The sequence below is a fragment of the Pipra filicauda genome, unplaced genomic scaffold (genome assembly GCF_003945595.2).
Source record: "Pipra filicauda isolate LSUMZ 115617 unplaced genomic scaffold, ASM394559v2 scaffold80_size11013439_pilon, whole genome shotgun sequence".
Lineage (NCBI taxonomy): Eukaryota > Metazoa > Chordata > Aves > Passeriformes > Pipridae > Pipra > Pipra filicauda.
The window spans coordinates 172,145-193,107 of record NW_024104987.1 but is presented as its reverse complement, the minus strand read 5'-3'; the positions used below and the strand labels follow the sequence as shown (position 1 = coordinate 193,107).

The 20,963-nt window shown below is 42.4% G+C and overlaps 1 protein-coding gene across 1 annotated transcript in view; it reads right to left on the bottom strand.

Annotated features, from left to right (window-relative positions):
* Positions 1 to 484: 484 nt before the first annotated feature.
* The window catches only part of FASN (fatty acid synthase), a 43,866-nt gene continuing 23,387 nt past the window's right edge, over positions 485 to 20,963 (bottom strand). The window contains exons 22-43 of the mRNA XM_027716559.2: positions 19,516 to 19,826; positions 18,974 to 19,363; positions 16,961 to 17,125; positions 16,646 to 16,764; positions 16,384 to 16,538; positions 15,843 to 16,046; positions 14,690 to 14,840; positions 14,044 to 14,222; positions 13,360 to 13,479; positions 13,087 to 13,209; positions 12,055 to 12,278; positions 11,568 to 11,769; positions 8,906 to 9,057; positions 8,326 to 8,417; positions 8,029 to 8,180; positions 7,508 to 7,750; positions 5,837 to 6,025; positions 5,086 to 5,313; positions 4,457 to 4,677; positions 3,822 to 3,920; positions 3,374 to 3,625; positions 485 to 2,268 (exon numbers count right to left, since the gene is read on the bottom strand). Of these exons, the coding sequence (XP_027572360.2) occupies positions 2,131 to 2,268; positions 3,374 to 3,625; positions 3,822 to 3,920; positions 4,457 to 4,677; positions 5,086 to 5,313; positions 5,837 to 6,025; positions 7,508 to 7,750; positions 8,029 to 8,180; positions 8,326 to 8,417; positions 8,906 to 9,057; positions 11,568 to 11,769; positions 12,055 to 12,278; positions 13,087 to 13,209; positions 13,360 to 13,479; positions 14,044 to 14,222; positions 14,690 to 14,840; positions 15,843 to 16,046; positions 16,384 to 16,538; positions 16,646 to 16,764; positions 16,961 to 17,125; positions 18,974 to 19,363; positions 19,516 to 19,826 (4,109 nt within the window). The 3' untranslated portion in view covers positions 485 to 2,130. The remainder of the gene's footprint in view (positions 2,269 to 3,373; positions 3,626 to 3,821; positions 3,921 to 4,456; positions 4,678 to 5,085; positions 5,314 to 5,836; positions 6,026 to 7,507; positions 7,751 to 8,028; positions 8,181 to 8,325; positions 8,418 to 8,905; positions 9,058 to 11,567; positions 11,770 to 12,054; positions 12,279 to 13,086; positions 13,210 to 13,359; positions 13,480 to 14,043; positions 14,223 to 14,689; positions 14,841 to 15,842; positions 16,047 to 16,383; positions 16,539 to 16,645; positions 16,765 to 16,960; positions 17,126 to 18,973; positions 19,364 to 19,515; positions 19,827 to 20,963) is intronic.

The following is a 20,963-nucleotide window of genomic DNA, read 5'->3' as shown; positions in this document are numbered from 1 at the left end:
CATTTATACCCATTGCCTGTCTAACCCTCTCACTGACCCTGAGATAGATGCTGTTGTCCCATTTTACAGATCAGGAAGCTGAGGCAGGAGCATTTATGGCTTGTCCAATACCACAAGAGCCCGAATTAAAGGCTGAGAGTTTTCACTTCAATATTGTGGTTGTATATTGATTGTATCTAAGGTACCAAAATCATGGCAACAAGAAGCCATGCTCCAGTATACTAAGTCTTTATTATTATTATTTCTCTAGACTCCAAATCAGATATGCCAACAGCAGTTTTTGCTTGATACCGAGAAACGAGAGATTCCAGGTGAAACACGAAATTAAGAAATGGTGGTAGAAAATAAGACAAAAAGCCAACTAGTGATCAATTCTGTTTAATACTAGGAAAGCCAAAGAGAAAAAGACACTCTTCAGACCCAAAAGTATTAATTAAAAGAAAAAAAAAAAAAACAACAAGAAAAAAAACCCAAGACATTTCAAAATGGTTTAAGCTGACATTATGTTGTTTTATTTCAGATTTCACAAAAGAAATACTTTATAAAACTAAAACCAGTTAACCCAGCCACTATCAACAGAGGGTGGTATAAGCAAAAGACACTAGGTCAGAACCTGCAGTGAAGAGCCATCTGTTCCTGTCACTGGAACGCTCCTGTACTACCAAGATGCTTCACTGGGGGATGAAGATAGAGCAAACTGGGGTTTTACAGCAGTTCTGAGAGGCAAAATAGCTCCTCCTAGTTGGTGCTTTGTTGCTATCCAGGTCTCCTCTGTATCATAAGTGTAGCAAGGATTTACTGATTTTGGAAAGGACAGATGCAGCATAGCAAAGGCAAGAAATTTTTCAATTGAATTTTACGCAAGTTTCCTTTAAAAAGGTACTATGTTTTAAAATCATACCATCAAACTGATTACTTGGCTAACTTATGTGGGATCTCCAGTCTCATTACTGAAAGGAAAATGAATACACAAGGCCTAAGCAAGCCCTGTGCTAAATAAAATATAGAGAGGCTTCTTAGATACTTGTATGTTTGCCTGAGCTTTGGTTATATGAGAGCAGGGGTAGGAGGATTAATTCAGTTGTTAAGGAATTCTATTCCCTGCCCCCACATTCCAAATGTTTGGTTGGGTGGCAAGACTGGAGGTGGGAGGGAACAAGGTAAAGCAATAATCTTAATGCTTTACTAAGGTTCTGATACAGGAGGGCACAGAACCTTGCACAAATACAAAGTACCGGCCTAGGAACACCTTTGCCCAAGTTAAGGCTGTTGAATACAGGGGCATCTGTCAAACCATCCACCCTATCCCCCCCGGCCCCTCTCTCCTAAGAAGAGTGGATGATGGCAAGAATCTTTCTTTTTACCTTTTCCTTTCCGAATAGGGCAGGGCAGTGGGAGATAGAAGAACAAACCAAACAAGAAACCAGACTATTCCAAAGATGCACTTTTGTTTAACAAATGGGCAAGTTTCCCTTGTAGGATAAATCTTCCCCTCCAAAAAGGGATGTTTCTTTTCTCCTATAACCCATGATAAATTAAAACCAAGTAAGAAGTCTCTGGTTTGACACAATAAATACTTAGAATATAGCAAATTAAAAAATATAGTTACAAAACCCTCAATGGAATTCTCTTTCTGACCTAAACTGCAGACAGATTCTTCACAGACAACAAGTATCTCCAAAATCAGCTGCAGCTCCACTCCTCTCTCTGCTCACTAGGCTTGGTCAACAAGTGCTATCACATACCCTTTGGAATACTGTTAAGACAAAAACAATATAGAGCACAAGAAATCTACTCCTAGATTTGTTTTTCATACTGCCAAGGGTGTAGGAAGCAACCATCGGGGGGAACCCTCATAGCAGTGCACAGTGACAGAGTCACAGCACTACAGTAACACGGACAGGGTTACTAGGGGGAAAAACAGCATAGGAAAGGAAAGAGATAGAACCCATAAAAGTTGGGAAAAGACAAGCAAGAAAGAGAGAAAAAAAGACCAGTTGAGTACAGCTGGACTTCCCAGTTCTGGCAGCAGAGCAGATGAGATGTTGAAAAATAGGAAGAGTTCCTTGGGGTCTGTCATAACTAGGAATGTCGTTGGCATTTTCTTCACCGACAGTGAGTAAGCAGAAGTTAACCCTCCCTGACACTGACACGTGGCTCTGCCAGTGAGCTGTGGATGATCCCAATAATCGATTCAACACCAACTCCCTCCAGCAAGGTGCGGTGATCCCCTTCAACAACGTGGACAGATACTTTCCCATCACATACCTGCAGAGACACAAAAAAACCCAACTTTTCATTCACAATTTACAACCAGTTGGTCATCTAGCTGGTTTGGGTTTGTCAGTCTTTTAAGTTACTCATAGTTTACACCACTGCCTCTACTAAATTCAGTTAAAAACAGCACCAGTTTTACCTCGACACATTTTCATAGCTTGGCTGCAGGGCACTGTTTGGAAACAGTGTTTTAAAGCACAGTAGTGTGACAGCATGGCAGGCAGTCCACTCAAATATAATCTGGGCAGGAAGTTAGCCAACCTGGTACCAAAAGAATAATTTACCTACAATATCAAAGAATAATGATAAAGTAGCTACTTCCAAGCCCTTAAGAAAACCAAATAAACACCCCCTTTCCCCACTATCTTTCTCCTACCACCATAAGTCTTTCTTTAAGGTCATTATGTAACCTTAAGAACATGTAAATTAGCCTGGAATCAATAATGACTAAGTTAGAAGTCTGAAAAGATAGGAGATGCCAGAAACAGGAAGAGAATTCTGAAAATCACTTCCTTTTCCCTGGCATTTGCACCATAAGACACTTAACCCTTCTATGTGAGCAGGCGCTATAGAATAGTGACCTTACCTAGACTACAGGCCACAACCCTACTTTTTTTAGGCCCACAAGAAACCCACTGCTAACTACTAACTTCTAAGTGGTCCAGAAAAGGTAACTGAGAAAAAGTCGCCTTTACTGTCAGAAGGCTGACACTTGCTCTTTAGGAGGCTTCCCCCATTCAGTGGACAAACTTTAGGATCTATAGTGAAAGAAGACTAAAAGTTACTCTCTTTTAACATCTTTATCATCCAAAGTAATTCTAGAGGGTTGCAAGAATCAGCTGTAGAAAACATTATCCACTAAAGAAGCTTGACCTTCTGGCCCTCATTACCCACAGAAAATGCCTGGAACCAATCAATGCATTTGCTTTTTGGGACTTCTAATTCTTGTTAGAGCACAATAGCTGCAGAGCGATAATTTCTTTCAGGTTGGTTTTGTCCATTTTTCCTCAGTAAGGATGATGATTTTCCATGCTTTTCTTTGGATCCCCCAAATATCAGGAGAAACTCAACAGTCACCAGTGGACCTGAGACTGACCTCTGAGAGTTTGTAGTCTCTTCCCAGACCTTCCTCATATTCATTGTGAGACTTTGCCCGCATCAGTGTCACATTCCCATGATACTTGGAGTCTGGTATATACTTGTCAGCAGCCTTCAGTTTATGGTAAAATGAAGTAGCAGCAAAGCTGAGTGCTTCACGATTGATGTTTGTATGAATTTCAGTTATCAGGTCTACAGCAGCATTCACACGAGCCTCCAGATCTTTCAGGGGCAGAAGAACCTCCAGCAGCTGGAAATATTAACATTTTTTTTACATTAGTCTCGATAGCTCAGAATCCATCTCCGTTAGGCAACAAACCACACCTCTCTTGTGCAATATTAAGAAATATATGTATCTACTTTTTTATATATATATTTATACACACACACTTTTTAAGATAGACATGTATATGCACACACACATATAAAAAAATAAGAAAGATTACCTTATTGTATTCAGTGCCTGTAAATTGCTGAACAAAGGCACATAATGCTTCAGTCTCCAACGCAGCCTCATTTCCTTGGGTCAGTTTGGCTCTGTAGCTCTGGAAAAGAGAAGAACACAATGTGAACGTGAAAGGGATGTGCCCGATCCTGAAAGTCAGATAAAAACAATTAAGAACAAAGGGTATGAACTGGGGAAAAAAGGGAGGGGGGAGTCCCTTGAGGAGAGATTAGGAAGCAAATCCAGGGGTGGCAATTGCCAAGAGCCAAGTATTCTCTAGAAAGTACAATGCAAATGGAAAGGAAGCCTTACGCAAGGTTTCCTAGCACCACTACACGAGGATCTTGACTTGCAGACACCAGGATCTTCCAGAAGACATACTAATATTATGATTTATCACAGCAAGAGCAACACTTGTGCCTGAGCTCTTGCCAATTAATGAAGACGACCCGTTATACACTTCTACCCTTCAGCCATCTCTAAAGCATCCACTGTCTACAGCTGTCTCCCAACTTCCCTGTCAAGAAGGCTGTCAGCTTTTCAGATTGCTCATATGTAGAATACTAAGCTCCAAGAACGTGAGCCCTGATGAGAGAGGATGGTCCCCAGAGAGAAGATTTTCTTTGTGTCCCTTACCTGAGTATATGCTGCCACAAAGGAATGAGACCCATCAAAGAGGAATAAACTGTTGAGTGCATGGGAAGCATTTTGTTGTGCTTGCAGCTGGGAGCACATTTCAAAGGCTACACAGGCACCGAAGGAGTATCCAGCGATGCGGTAAGGCCCTTCAGGCTGGATCTGCTTCATGCAGTCAATGTAATAGGCTGCCAGGCTCTGGATGCTGTCCAAGGGAGCAGCTAGAACACAGAAGTGAGTTAGAAACAGACTCTGGTGAAAAGACACTGGCAGAGACAAATATGTTTTCGCGCACTCAGAAACAACCCTGTTGGAAACATTCAGGTTATTGTGCAGGTAAATTACTAAATTATGGTTAAAAACTTGCGTTTTGAAAAACCAGTAGTAATACTCCTGTTTTCCGAGGACAGGTGGAATAGTATGCCTCTTTTTCCCCCATACATAAGCTCTTCAATCTAACCTATTATTCCTCATGATACTTGGGGATGTTTGACATGACCCTATGCAGACTAATAGGCCCTGATACTTGTCCATGAGAGTTTAATAGTCTAGAAAGAAAGCACTCTCTGTAAAGCAACTACAGTTCAGAATGTTATGTTTGAATTCAAAGTGCTGAAGAACTGAGATACCTTTTGTACACTGGAGCCCATAGCAGGGCATGTGAAGTCTGGAGGCGAGAGTGTAGAAAACTGCAATGGATCCTTCAATGGGGTGAACAAGGAAAAGAGGGCGCTCTGTACTCTGAACATCATTGAGACGGGTGATTGTTGGCCCTTCTGGGTTCACTAACAAGTTGTTCAAATCTAGTTTTGGAGGTTCGCCCAGGCCTGTCTTCGTCAGTGGGGATGACTTCAGCTCTTTGAAGGAAAGCACACCAAACACAATTAGCTTCAGGATCAGTCTTGGTCATGTAGCCACAGTCCTAAAGGAGAACCTCAGGGTTGCTCTAGATTAGCCCATTGGCTCAGCACATCATCAGACACAGACATAAGGATCTTCCTATTGTCAGTTTCTCTGCAGCAAGGGCACATGCTTTTAGCTTACTATAAGCATGACATTACATTGTTTATTCCCCAGAGAAGTAAAAGGTCTCAAATTGCATCGTGCACACAGCCACATAAGAGTACTCATGCATGCAGATGCTAGCCAGGCAAGAAAGCAGCTTTCACACTTGCTCTTACACCCTGCCCCCAGGAATGATGGGCCTGACCCAGTGGTCAATACACTCCTGTGACATGTCTGTCACTTAAAAGCTGTTCAGCTATAACCTTATTTCATTATCCAACCGAGGTTTATGTCACTTAGACCGAAAGCAAGGGATTGCAAGCTTAATTATTTGGACTCAGGTGACTGGTAGCAACCCTAATCCAGACACTGTACCCTCTGCTGTCTTGGACTTGGAAGAAAGTTCACGCAGTTTGTTGATTGTAAGGAGTCGAATTTCTCTCATGGTCATAACGATGTCATAGTCTCTCTCCAGTGTCTGGCGCACCTCCACTCCCATCAAGGAATCCAAGCCCAAGTCAGCCAAGGAACTGTCAGCATTCAGACTACTCACATCACGGACACCTGAGAACAAAACAGCACACTAGCAGTTTCTTTTCAGCTCTAGGCCTCTCTAGCAGCCTTCTTCAGTTCCTTTTTTCTCCTAAAATCTCAATAAACTGCAGCTACAGAGAATTACCTTTCAGGATCATCTAATACTTTCACAAGTTACCTCTTCTAGAACCCACATCTTGTCATATGGGATCTAGTCTTTAGAGTACACATTAAATGTGCGCAGATTTATGACAGGGGATACATCAGTCCTAGATAAATAGCTGAGAACATTTTCACATCAGCTCTAGACCGAGTCCTAAGCAGTCAGTCAGCTAGACAAATTTCACATACTGGGGGCTCTAACTGAAACTGCAGTCCTAAACTTAACGCAACTAATCCTGATCTACAACATGAGATGAAAGTTATCAGTGTCAATGATGGGTGATTGTAACACAATGTCTTTCACACTGGAGGAGGATATGATTCCTCTAGCCTGTAAAAGGCCTCTCATAATAACACATACAGGCCTTACCTGTAAAAAGCCTCTTAAAATAACACCTGCATCCACAGCTCTTTGCCCTATCCTCTCCCTTGTGCTGCCCCATGATGCTACCCTTCCCACCATTAGGCCTCATTACTAGCTTCTCCCTTTGTTGTCTTCACACTTCCTCCTTCCAAACTAACCCTACAGCTGTGGTTATAAAAGCCATGTCTGCTATCAGAGGCCAGATGCGCTGTCAGTGAACTGCACACAATTCTTTAAATACCACTCAAGGGACTGTCTTTCATTTATCAGTACCTCTTTTGGTAGAAAACAAAGGATCAATACACACTTCTGTCTGCAAAAGAGATAACTGAAGTGGGACACAGTAGACAGAGTTGACAGAGATTATTCCCTTTCAACATAAAAATAGGGGACACAATGGTAAAAGGAAGCAAGTTCAATACAGACAGGACGTGGCACCTGTAACACATATTTAAGCTGTGGTTACTAGATATTCACATGGGATGACAGACAGCTGGTTAGTGAATACACTACCAGTTAGCCACTTAGTACAGAAAAGCTACTTTTTGCAGCATGGGGACATTCCAAGGTGAATGTTTGAAAGCTGGAATAGTACTGAGAAAGTAAGTAATATATTTCCCCTATTATATACTGTCCCAGAATTTTGCTTCTGGGGGCTGTTCCTGTTGATTCTCCATTGGAGAGAAGTACCAGTCCACTTTAAATAAAACTCAAGACACTGGAGTATATGTGTGTGCATATGTAAACACAGTAAGGGAGTAAAGCCCATACAAGAAACCAAGTGATTACTGGAGAGAAGGAACACTGTAAATGAAAAAAAAAAAAAAAAAAAGTAAACAGTCTCACAAGTCTCACAAGAACAACATACCCACACCACAGGAAATCAGGAGGAGATGCTGAACAGAGCACCTACAGCAGCACCACTGCTTTCCAAAAGCAATGAGATGGTAGACACTGCTCAGCAGTGCTTGAGTGAGACCACTTACCCAGGATGTGAGCAACAGCTTCTACAAGATCCCGTTGACTGCCTCCTTCAGCTTTCACAGAGACCTTCTCTGCTAGGACAAAACTGGACATGACAGGATGAGGTTGATTCAGGAAGATATCGAGCACCTCCAGGCACGAGCTGATTTGCTGGGGAATCGTTCCCCCCACCACAATGTCTTTGTTTCCCATTGTCTTCAGCAAGATACCCACATCACCAATGGCTCCCCACTGGATTGCCAGGCCTGGAGGAGAAATCAGAACAAAGAACACACTAAGCCTTCTAACTAAAGCACGTGGACGGAGTTAAAAACCAGCTAAGCTAAGGCCTGCGTTTCCTTTGTGCTGTTAAATGGTCAGTGTTCATTCACATATGAATGATTCAGGATAACAGCTGGGAGGGGAAAACAGCCTTCAACATTCATTATCACTCCAGGTAAGTGCACAAGTCTCTGGTGAGTTGGTTCTCATCTGGATGTTTGGTGAGAGAGATTATTCTGCGCAATGAGTAAAGTCATCTTACCTGGGAGTCCATCATGATGTCGCTGCTCACAGATACGCTCCATGGTAGAATTGGCAAAGCCATAATTACTTTGCCCAGCATTACCTCTTCCACAGCTTACAGAGGAGAACACAACAAAATAGTCCAGATCTGGACACTTCTTACGAGTCACCCTGGGAGCAGAGCAGGAGAGAGAAACCTCATCAGAAAAACTTGCTATGTTACCAAGGAAGGCTAGTGCAAGACTAAAACGACTAAGTTTGATCACTTCTGTGACCACAAAAGCAGTTATTATTTGTCCCTTGTACAGACACTTACCAATCCAAATGAAGGGTGCCTGAATACTTGGGTTTGTTGACCTCCCAGAATAATTCAGGGGTTTGATTTTCAATCATGCCATCTCTAAGGACCTATGGGGGGGTGGGAGGAAGGATTAAAAAAAGAAGGTGCAGGTTCAGTATCTCCAGTTTCTCTGTTTAAATATGGCACAAGGCTTCAGATATGAGAGGATATCTCTATACAATGTATTTTTGTAACTTTGCAGTACAGACATATCCCGAATATCCCAAAATATGACACCATGGCTTTTGCTAAGTCTGCTTTTTTTCAGTATTTTTTCAGTATTACCACAGCAACAATTTTGGCAAGTTCTAAATGGGATTTTTCCTGTCCCCAGAGATCTTGGACAACGTTTGTTTTATCACAGAACTGAACTTGCTGGTCAAATACTGTTGCTTCTCAGGTCAAGGGGCCAGAACCAGAAGCCTTTAGTCACTAGGTAAAACCAAAGCATAGTGTCCTTTGAAACACAGAGAACTAAAACTATGAAGCCTGACTGCCTTCAGTAAAAAAGTCACTTGAATGGGTGCTGCCTCTTACAAGCATTTATCTTACTTACCACAGCCAAATTAAAGATGCCTCCAACTGGTCCAAGCTGCAAAGCTTCTTCTATCAATAGCTGTGTTCCTTCCAGTGTTCCAATATCACTGGCAGATACCAACACTTGGATTCCCAGTGCCTTCCACTCTTTAACACGTTTAGCCTGGTAGCCTACAAAAAATAAAGGCAGACAGTGCCTGAGATGAAGCATTCAAACCATAAGGCTTTGGTTAACCTGCTCCTTATTTTCTGACTAGATGAGGACTGAATAGCTAAATAATTCCTGATTCAGCTACAAGGGAAAAATTGGCCAAAACTTAAAACAGTAGCTTGAATTTCAGAAATATTCTAAATAAATCAAGTGGAGAACAGAATCGGGAGAACCTCTCTCAATGATTTTTGAGCAGACTTGGAAATGTGGAGAGGTCCCAGCTGACTGGAAGCTGGCGAACGTTGTCCTGATTTTCAAGAAGGGCAAGAAGGAGGACCCCAAAACTACAGGCCTGCCAATCTCACTTCAGTGCCAGGTAAAGTTGTGGAGAAGATTATTCTGGGAGGTATTGAAAAATACCAGAAAGACAAGGCAGTCGTTGGTCACAGCCAGCACGGCTTCATGAGAGGAAAAGCTCTGCTTATCCAACCTGATTTCCTTTTATGACAAGGTAACCCACCTGGTTGATCAAGGGAAGCCAGTTGATGTAATCTTTTTGGATTTCAGTAAAGCTTTCAATACTGTCTCTCAGTGTATCCTTCTGGACAAACTGTCCGGCCCAGAGCTGGATAAACACATCATGTGGTGGGTGAGCAATTAGCCCTCGGATCGAGCACAGAGAATGACAGCGAATGAGGTAACCCTAACCTGTCACTAGTGGGATTCCACAGGGCTCTGTCTTGGGCCCTGTGCTCTTCAACATCTTTATAAATGACTTGGACATGCGGACTAGAAGAGATACCAAGAAAGTCTGCAGATGATGCAAAACTGGGAGGAGCTGCTGACTCCCTCAAAGGCAGGGAGGCCCTGCAGAGAGACCTTGACAGATCAGACGGCTGGGAATCACCAACTGTATGAAGTTCAACAAGGGAAAGTGCAAGATTCTGCCCCTAGATGGGGCAACCCTGTGTGTACATACAGACTGGGGAATGAGATGCTGGAAAGCAGTGCCAGGAAGGGGCCCTGGGGGTGCTGGTCGGTGGCCGATTGGCCATGAGACAGCAGTGCCCTGGCAGCCAGGAGGGCCAACCATGTCCTGGGGGGCATCAGGCCCAGCATCGCCGGCCGGGCCATGGAGGGAATTGTCCCGCTCTGCTCTGCCCTGGGGTGGCCTCGCCTGCAATATTGTGGCAGTTTTGGGCACTGCAATGTAAGGAAGACATGAAGCCATTGGAGAGTGTCCAAAGGAGGGCAACAAAGATGGGGAAGGGCCTTGAGGGGAAGCCATGTGAGGAGCGGCTGAGGGCACTTGGTGTGTTCAGCTGGAGGAGACTGAGGGGAGATCTCATTGCAGTTACAACTTCCTTGTGAGAGGAAGAGGAGGGGCAGGCACTGATCTCTTCTCTGTTTTGACTGGTGACAGGACCTGAGGGAATGGTCTGAAGTTGTGTCAGGGGAGTTTAGGTTGCATATTAGAAAGAGGTTCTTCACCGAGAGGGTGGCTGGATGCTGGAATAGGCTCCCCAGGCAAGTGGTCACAGCACCAAGGCTGACAGAGTTTAAGAAGCATTTGGACGATACTCTCAGGCACATGGTGTGACTCTTGGGAATGGGTGCAGCACTAGGAGTAGGAGTCGATGATCCTTGTGGGTCCCTTCCAACTAGGCATATTCTGTGATTCTGTGATAAGGTTGGAGGGGGAGAAGGAAGAAGAAGTACAACCGTGAAGGGAAATGAACAAGAATTCGGGTACTGGGACAGGAAAGAATGGCTAGATTAGAGCAAGAATTCGGGTACTGGGACAGGAAAGAATGGCTAGATTAGAGCAAGGCAACAGATTATAGAGCATAGCCTGAAGTTGAGAAATATTTGATCTATGTGTTTGCGCAAGTTGTGCAATTGTGAGCTTGCCAAAAGAAAGAAGAAACCTGTAGAGACAGAGATTGTATGAGGAAATACTGAAGACTATCACCGATAAGAAATCTCAACGCTGCAACTGTAATCAAACTAACACCTTAAAACTGAGTAAAAAACACTTACAGATGTTATCAGATAGTAGGGTCCGTCTTTACAGATGTGCTATCTAAGGAGTAAGAGCAAGCATCCACACATGTAATCTGAGAGACAGAGTATTTTTAACAAGGAGTTTATAGGCCCCTCCTTGTGGCACGTGATCCAACATGCTACAGCCACTGGACAAGTCAGTGAGGTAGCCAAATGCAGACTTTGCAGAGGGGGTAAAAAGTAAGGCTGCAGAAAAATTGTGTGAGGGAGAAAACGGGTTGATAGAATTAGGAAGCATAAAAAGGGGAAAGTAGTAGTTGGAAAAAAGGTCAAGTTAAAAGATACTTCCTCCTTTAGAATAAAGGGGACAGTAGTTTGTTTAAAGTGAGATAATACACAGAGGAAAGGAAAGAAAAGAGATCAAGACATTATTTGCCAACAGAAGGCTTAAAAATGGAGAGAAACTACAAACTGAGGTCTGTTGAAAGGCAGTCAGTTTCCCTGTTCCCTTACAATTTTTGCTTACCAGTTCGTATGCCAGAACGAGATGTCAGTATGAGCTTCTGTGCTCCTCTCTCAACCAGCCACTGTGCCAACTCAAGCCCAAATCCTCCTAAGCCCCCTGTGATGATGTAAGACTTGGTGGGTGGACAGGAGGTACGAGAGATTGCAGAGATTTTCACTGGTTCAGACTTTCTTAAAGCATATTTCTTTTCCTCTTCTTGGACCTTCCCCCCGCCGCCACAAAGGAAACAAACAAACAAAACAGTTGTTACAATCAGATACACAATACATTTATCTTTCCATGCTATGCTCCTTCAGTCAATGGGAATGAACCTTGTAGAATCAGCATAGAGACTTGACAGCTACATTTGTTACAGTGTCAGCAGTAAAAACTGACCCTGTGCTGTCCTAGTTATACAATTTCAACTCAAAATGGATCAAAATATCCAATATAGTCACCTACAGAGGATGCCAGATGCATCAGAGAATCAAAGTCATTATCTCATTACCTTGATCATAACTTTGCCAATATGTTTTCCTTGTGCCATGAACCTGAAGGCAGATTCTACATCTTCTTTGTTGAAGACTGTGCTCTTCAGGGGCTTTACTACCCCGTCTTTTATGCCTTTCTTCAACAACTCTGATACTATTTCCCACTCTTGGTTTCCCTCATCAAATATTGAATCTAATAGGATCCCATGAAATGCCACATTCTTGAGGAAGAGAGCCATTCCTAGAAAAAGCAACTTGGTTATGACCTGATGCTGCTGACATTTCAAAACAATCTATCTTCTGCTTCAGAAACATTTCTGTGTAGGTCACAGGAGTAAAGCACTCAGATGCTTGAATTCTACATTTTCCAAACTCATTCTTGCATATACTCTCCAAATGCTATATTCATTAGGTTGTTCTCTTATAAGCAGACCAGTTTAACAGAAATTCCACTCACAAAAACTGTGTGTTGAGAGGACAAGCTATATCATGGTTAGTCTCAGATTAAAAAGGACATTTTTTTGTCCAGTGACAGCTGAGTTAGAGTCACAGAGGAGCTAGAATCCTAATGCATCCTGTCAATCTCCACAAGAGACTCTTTCTCATAGCAAGGTTTTCCAAGAAGATGATTTTGAAATTTAATTAGAATAAGAAAGCAGACTGTCAACACTTGCTATATGCAATCATTCTAAAACAGGAGAACATTCTTGTAATTTTTCACTAACACATCACATTATAACATTCAAAAATTTGTTTCCCAACCGAGAGAAATCAGGTTAATCTTGCCCCTGTGCCTTAAAAAACTGGCAGATGCTGTTGACTGCCTTGAGGGACAACAGGCCTTGCAGAGGGGTTGGACAGACTGGAACATTGGGCAATCATCAATTATATAAAATTTAACAAATGCCAGATTGTGCACCTGAGACCAAGTAATGTCAGACAGAGGTACAAACTGGGATTGGCTGGAGACCAGCCCTGCAGGAAGGGATCTGGGGGTGCTGGTGAGTAGCTAACACCTAATGAAATGTATTTCCTGGTGCCCATCTTACCAAGCTGACTGTTGTTAGACAGATCAAATTTGCCTATTTCCAAGAAGCGCCCATGTCGAGCAAGACAACGCAAACTGGCCTGCAGCTTCTCTTCTGCCAAGGAATTTAACACAAGATTGACACCTGCAATGAAAGGAGAAGCATCTACTTAATAAACTCAACTCTGCCAAGAGCCTAACCCTGTCTTCTAGTGACTCATATTGTCTTTAGAAGGTCCAATTGCATAATGTGGCACGACTAACAAAAAAAGGAAAAATATTTCTTGAACTTCACCTTTTCCATTGGTAACTCGCAGTACATGTTGCTCAAAGGTAGTATCTCTGGAGCTGGCAAAGCTATTAGCATCCAGCTGTGGGAATCTTGCTTGGAGATACTCACGTTTCTCAGCAGAGCCTGGAAGTAGAAAATAGGTTGAAAGATGTCAGTACTCTTACACTAATTTCTTTTTTTATTATGAAACAGCCCATTTTCCTCTGCACACCTTTTCCCAAAGGACTGTAACCGTGAGCAGCCATCAATCACTTGTTTCAAAGCTCTTAGTCTCTCAAGATGTCAAACCTTAAGGCAAAGGCTGTCTGGTTGGTACTGCTCATTTATAAGGTAGAGCAAGGACCAGAAAAAGACCCAAACCTTTCAATGCATAGGCATTGGATTCATATTACCGAATCAAAAGGAACAAGCCTTGATCTTTTTCCGTACTTTTGATTATATAGCGTGCAGGGGTAAATAAATTTGACTGTGTTGTGGAAGTTTTAAGCACATAGTATTTATCATGTATGCAGTTCTCAGCCTGGAAACTAGATAAAAGCTACAGCAGATCATACTGGGGGGAATAAGTATATACCTACATAGGTGTATACTTACATATGTATGCACATGTGTGCACACACATGCTTCCTCTATTTCTTATCTATAACTCTGTATTTTTCCCCATAACTTTGGGCCCTCAGTACTCACCTACAGTAGCAAAGACACGGCAGCCCATGCTCAGGGCAATGGCAATGGCTGCTTGGCCCACACCTCCTGAGCCAGAGTGAACAAGGATACTCTCACCCTTCTTCATGCCACCTCGAACCACCAAAGCATAGTAAGCAGTGGCATAAACCACAGGCACTGAAGCGGCTTCTTCTAGAGTCCTAAAGAGCAAAGTGAAAGAGATTATCTTTAGCCTTAGAAAAGACTAGTAGATTCTCCTGATGAAATTTGCCTTTCTGCAATGGAAAGGCTAAGCTGTTGAGATTGACAACCACTTATACTCTCTGATCTATCATAGGGCAGACTACCACAGCTACCAAGCACAGCCAAGATTCGTCATTCTACAAAAATATTTCAGTAGCTAACCAGTAACATAACCAACACTGAAATCCCAGTGTATACTGAAACACATGGAGCTAAGAGCCCCAGAAAGAAATGAGAACCTTGTGCAAGCCACCCACCCACTGTACAAAAACTAGAACTGAACTCCTGCACTGAATCTGAACCAAAATCCTACGGTTGCTCCAAACACTATAGCCCTGTTATAATTTCCCATCGTGCAGCACTCAGGTTTGATCAGCCTCAGGCAGGAAGGCAAACCTTAACCAGAAAACAGAAGTTGACCTACCAGTTTTCAGGCACCTCCCATAGAAACTTCTTGTCACAGTCTACCACTGTGGCCAGCCCCTTTGCTGGCAGCAATCCCATCACTCTTCTTCCAGCCAGGTCCCGTCCTGAGAACTCCATGCCCAGCATGCATTGCTGCAAAGCCCAGTTACCTGAAAGAACATTAGCACCTTTTATAAAGGAAATTTATCTTCTAAAATCCCTTTACTACAACAGCGGTCCCTGAAAGTCAGAACCCCAGAGACAGAAAGAGTGCTGGGAGTCATCTACTATGTACACAGTTCATAAGTCCCCAGAGTTAACATCTCGCTCCAAGAGTAGCAGGAAAGGACTTAGTCTCATTAAATCTTAAGTCTTTATCCTTGCTGATACTGCTTTAGTTTCCAGTTTTCATCAGAGAAATCTCATGAAAACATCTTGTTTCAGAGGCAATTCTGTCCCTCTGAAAAAGAATGATACATAAACTAGAAAGGATGATCACAGTGAAAATATACTGCAAAACCTGAATTTTTGTAAATTCACATTTTAGGCCCTTATGTCACCCACAGAATCATAGAATGGTTTCGGTTGGAAGGGACATTAAGGACCATCCAGTTCCGACCTTTTGCCATGGGCAGGGACACCTGCCAGGTTGCTCAGCCATTAAGGGGAACCCAGCCCTACTCAAGTCACCCATAAGAATCTCCCAATGAACTAAATTTTTACATGTTTTACCCCCTCTCTTTTAAATAGATTTTTAAAACCATTTCATAGACATTACATTAATTCTTAACTTCTATGAAGCAAGGTGACATCATCTCCATTTTGCGGACAGGCAATGACTTCATCGTGCAAAATTTTTCTTCCTTAAAAGCCAAGCATGTTCAGCAGCATGAAACTTCAGCATTCTCACCTTGGTATGTATCCTGTCCATCTCTGGAACCTCCATCAAGTTGTTTTACCTCACACTTGGTATCTATGCAATGAGGTCAGTAACATTTCCTCAGAGCATGGTTTGTTAATTGTGCTATATGAAAAAAATGGAACTGCATGCTTTCTTGCTAAACTGGCATAACACTTTAGCCAGTACCAAACTAACATTCAAGAGATTATGTGAATTATTTCTAAGACAACAATACGTGAATACATTTCCTTCCACTGTAATTTTAACTCACCAGGGATAGCATCTGGAGAAAGCTTCCCTGTGGCCAGCATAATGTCCCGGAAGTTGAGAGATGCATAATAGACTTTGCAAAGTAAAACATTGGGATTAGTTGTGCGGAAGTGTCGAAGTGGGGAGACAATCCAGTGAAGAGAGGAGAGGTCTCCACGAGTCAGCACATTTACATAGGCGTATTCTGTCAACTCCTGAGGTTGTGCTGCAGAAGAAGGAACAATAAGAACTTACATACATCAACACAGGTACGTGCTTTCCAGAAGGAGTAAATTTCTTGTGTAATTGCTACCTCCTCCTCCATTTGCTCTGCAGAATGCTCTTTCTTACTCTGCAATACTACTGATACTCTAAACAGCCTATCCCTTCTCCTGATATCAGAGTGTGCCACTGTTTGCTCTGAGTTGCAGCAGAGGAATTCAAAATTATCCATTAAAATAATAATAAAAGGTAACTGTAGGAACAATAGCTACTCGTTTTCTATTCAAAGTTCATTCAGATTCAAGACCTTGCAAGCAATCCTCAGACCTTAAAGGAGTTACCTTGCTGCAATGGGAGATGCCTGAAGGAGCCCCACTTTCCATCACGATACACATTCATCACCAGGTCCTTCTGAACAATCTTCTGCATCTCCAGGGAAGAAAGACTCGTGGGTGGGACAGCTGATGAAGAGTTCAAGTTGGAAATGAACACACACCTGGAAGACACCAGTTGTCATTTTGTTTATTTTGGTAAAGGCCTGGAAAGAAACTAACACAGAAATACCTCATCTCCCAAATGTGGCTCAAGGGCGTGCTTACATACCTGATTCGGTGGCCTTCTGCTTCAAGGCGGAGGCAGTTCACCATTCCCAAAATTCCTGAGTTCCCACAACTGGTGGCAGTCAACCACACAGGCTGCTCTGATGGGTCAGCCAAGACCTCCTGCAGGACAAAACCCAAACTGTTTTACCAGGAACCACAAAGAAAATAGATCTCATATCCTTGGCAGAGATGAATAACTTCTATTTTATGAAAAGCAACTGAACATACACACACTCCCATTTTAACATTACTAAATATCTCATTTTGAAAGTATAAGATTTGGAAATTCACATACACAGAACACAAAAATTCTTACCTTTAATGATTCAACCCACTTATAATTGGTCTCATCTATTGGCAGAAAAATGGGTGTTTTGGCAGGGGCTTGCCGGCGACACAGGAAAATAACCGAGCCAAAGAATGACTTCTTCATGGCAACTAGATTCAGTGAGGCTTTGCTGAATAAGTCCTCCCACTGTGCCTGTCAAATCAAGTAAAATAACAATATAAGAGCAAAATCAAGAGTCAATTAAAACTACAAGTCACATCTATACTTCACACTGAGACTCCTTAAAGACAACTTCACCAGAAATAGCAGGCCCTGTCCATCTCTTACTTCCTTTTGCTTGAAAACTTGGCATCTGTTCTGTGTTGTCTTGATACAAATATATGTTTAATTAACATAACAGTATGTTTTCCACATCTAGACTACTCCTTCTTCCCTAAAGGATCTCCAAAAAGCAGGAGTACAAATATATCAAAGCCCTTGTTAGGGAACTAGTCTTAGCACTACCAGGTATGCAAAACCCACAGCAGTGACCACGCCATCAAATCCCACAGGGTATTTGAGTGTGTCTAGTCTATGTCACAAAAGCCCTGTCTGTGGGGAGATGGGGAGAAGCACCCAAACACTAGCAGGGAAGAAGCACCCCTATACCTAAGTTACACTGAAATGGTATTTCAGAAAAAAAGAATGAAAATGCATGTATGGTATATCCAGAAACACTTCAGGCTCTACTATGTGAATGAAAGAAATATGGTTGCAAGCTCTCAGGAAAGCATCCATTTACTTTTCATATGCTAGGCACAAACCAGCAGAAGTGTGATCCCTTACATCAAGGAGTAAGGACAGTAACTGTATCTAGAAAACTTTGAGAACTATATTAAGTCCTGCCCACTCTTGCCTGCCTTGTATCATTTTCTTTAGAGAAGGTGCATTCGACTCACATATCTTATCCGAGGGATTTGCTAACACCAGGCTACTGACATTTATGACAGATCTATGTTTTATGTTATCATCTTCAGTAGCATCTCAGTGTCTTTTTATCCCCTTCTTTACTGGGAAAGTTGCAAAGCAAAAGATCACCCTTTCTTCTCAAATCTCCTCAAAAAATCTTTGCAAAAAGTAAAGGGCTAGAATCCATATAATTGAAAAATTCAAAATCCAACTACCCCACTCCAGAATTATAAACAAAAAACTTAAACTATTAGAAGTGCTACTCTCTTCTTATTCTAAAGGAAGAGAACTGAGAGGCTACATTCCCTCAAATCAGGAAGAATAGGAAAGTTCAGTAGAGGCACAATTTCCCATTACTGCTTAGTCTAACAGCTGCCAAGAGAAGGTGATGTCCCACTTCCCACCCTTACTCTTGCCATTCACTCTCCTCCTCTTGTGCTAGCTTTGGCACTAGGTAATCTGCATAACATACTGGTTTGAAGATATAATACAGACACCCTGCTCCCCCTCCCCCAACTTCTCTGGGCTTATTTTACTGTATCTCATTATGGAATCAGATAAAGTGGGAAGGAGGAAGGGAAGAAAAGACGAAAGAAGAGTACAAGAGAAAAGTCTTCCTTCCTGGAGCACTTTAATTTTAGAAGAACTTAACTAGTCTGTAAAGTCTCACTCCTAGCAGTGATATCAAAAGGAAGAGGGATATTCTGATACTGAAGCATTTTAGGATCCCACAGTGATAAAGCTGTACCCCACCCAACAATGCAGCACAGTATTTTAACTAAAAAGGAATTGTCCTGGCCACTGTTTTCACACGATTAGACAGATAAACACTGACAAGGAATAATGTTCAATGCATTAAGAAAGGCTTTCCTGACTGAAGCAACAGTTTACTCTCTCAACCTAATATGTAGGTAATATCCAGTAATTCACAAGCCCTCTCTTCTGAAGAAGTGTTTATTAGATATTTCTGCAGAAGGCCTCAATGGAAAGGTATGGAAGTGACACCTACTCAACATTCACCATCAGAGCTTCTGAAGGCAGGGGACTCCAGGCTACCCACCAAGGAAGTGTTTGCCCTTTCAGGAGGCTTACCTCACTCAGGAAGCTGTGTTTCTGCTGCAGATCTGGGCTTGTAAGGAAACCCACAACTTCCCCAAGAGTTTCTCCTTTAAGAAGGGTGTGTAGCAAAACAAACCCTCCTTCTTTCACTGCAGCTGCCAAATTAGAGAGGATTTCAGTGGTGTTCCCTAGAACACTTGTTGAACAGTTGTACACCACCAAGTCAGCGTTGGTCAGATTTCCAGAAGGAAGGCTAGATGGATCCCACTGGCTAGAGAGAACACCAGCATCTTGCAGCTCTTTCTCATAAGCTGAAAGGTTTTCCAGGACGCGGTCGGTGGCAATGTAGTCCACCTGCAACAGGGGCTGAGTATTCAGAATACTTTTGACACGAGAGAACAGCTGTCCGCTTCCTGCAATAGCCTGAGAGAAAAAGAGGAAGGAAAAGGAGAAACCAAGTTGAAACATGAATGTTATCTGAATGATATCCAGAACAACAGAAGCATGCAATCAGCATGCCTTCTAGGAAGGCCTAGAAACACTAGCTACTGTCCTATCCCAGGCCTCCAACTAACCTCTACTATCTTTATCCTATGACTGATCATGTTCTCCACTGCCACATCCAGGCAAGTCTTCAACTCCACAGAATCTAGCAATCCACTGAGAAGAGGGTCATCCTGGAAGTGCATTTTCTCTCGAGTCACAACCTGTTCCAGCTCAGAATGGAGGTTCCCATTCAGTTCCAGACGGCAGATTGCAGCAAGGATATGCTGAAGGCCCTTCTGTTTGGGTGAGGACCCTGTAGCAGCCACTGCAGTGTCTAGTCCAGGAATGACTAGTTTGACCCCATGCACTGCCACCTTAGACTGTAAGTTCTGGATCAGACCTATGGAATAGAAGGGAAAATGAAAGGAAGAGTCAGATTTTAAAAAAAATTTTCTTTTCCTCTTTGCTTCCATTTGCTACACCAGCTGATCAGCACCACAAATTACAGCATTCTCTATCATCAGCCCAGTCACACAGGTACAGTGTATCCTCTGGACCTTCACAAGATTATGTATTGTGCAGTAGTGGCAGGCCCCAAACAAGTAGGCATTGTGGTAAGACAAACTAAGCCACTAAAGTTACCTGGGGTAAGAGGGCAACTCACAGAAAACTTCTGATTGACTTAGGGATCCTGTGGAGGGAAATTTTAAGTTTCTGCAGATATAAAAATACTAAAATGCTTTTTTGTTTTATAAATCAATGGGAAAATAGCTCATCCTGACTAATATCAGGAACAGGATTACAAAATATAAAATATTTTTACCACAGCATATGTAAAAAAACTTTTGGGGACAGTATTTGGACACTGCAGGGAAAACTAAGGAAAAAAAGAAAGGGAAAATCTTTGAAATCTATTGCCAAATTTAAGAATAAGCATGAAGACACTTTACCAATATTGAAAGATGAAATTACTGTCTCAAGATAAAGCAAAATTCATCACTAAAATAAAAACTTTTTAAAAAGTGGGGTTTTTTTCCCTTTGATGAAAAGGCATTTAAAGTGATGAGCTGAGTGGGTGTCTTCCCATCCAAGAGCACTGTATTTAGCTACCAGTTTCACAACAGACTGAACTGCTCCTATTCTACTGTTGTAGCAAACAATTTTTTTTTGGCATGCTTCACTAAATCACTTTCTCTTTTTGGATATGCTCTTGTGCCCACAATCAAAGGGGAACAAACACGTCACCTTACCTATCTTGGCAGTTCACAGGGAAAACCAAAACAAGGTTAAAGACTTGAGGAAGTAAGCTCTCCTGTCAGTGTTTGAAGCAACTAGGTTGGATTTCTCCTAGGTAGGATGTGCCTCTCTACTTGCAGAGAGGGTTGTGCCATCTGACACCATGACTGTTACAGAAGGTAAGATGTCTCTCCTCATGGCTTTTTACTCCTATCTACATCCTAGATATCTCAGGCAGAACTAGTTTCTAGCTTCTAGCACACGTACAGAAACAAGACCCCTGCTGAAGTCTTCTACAGAG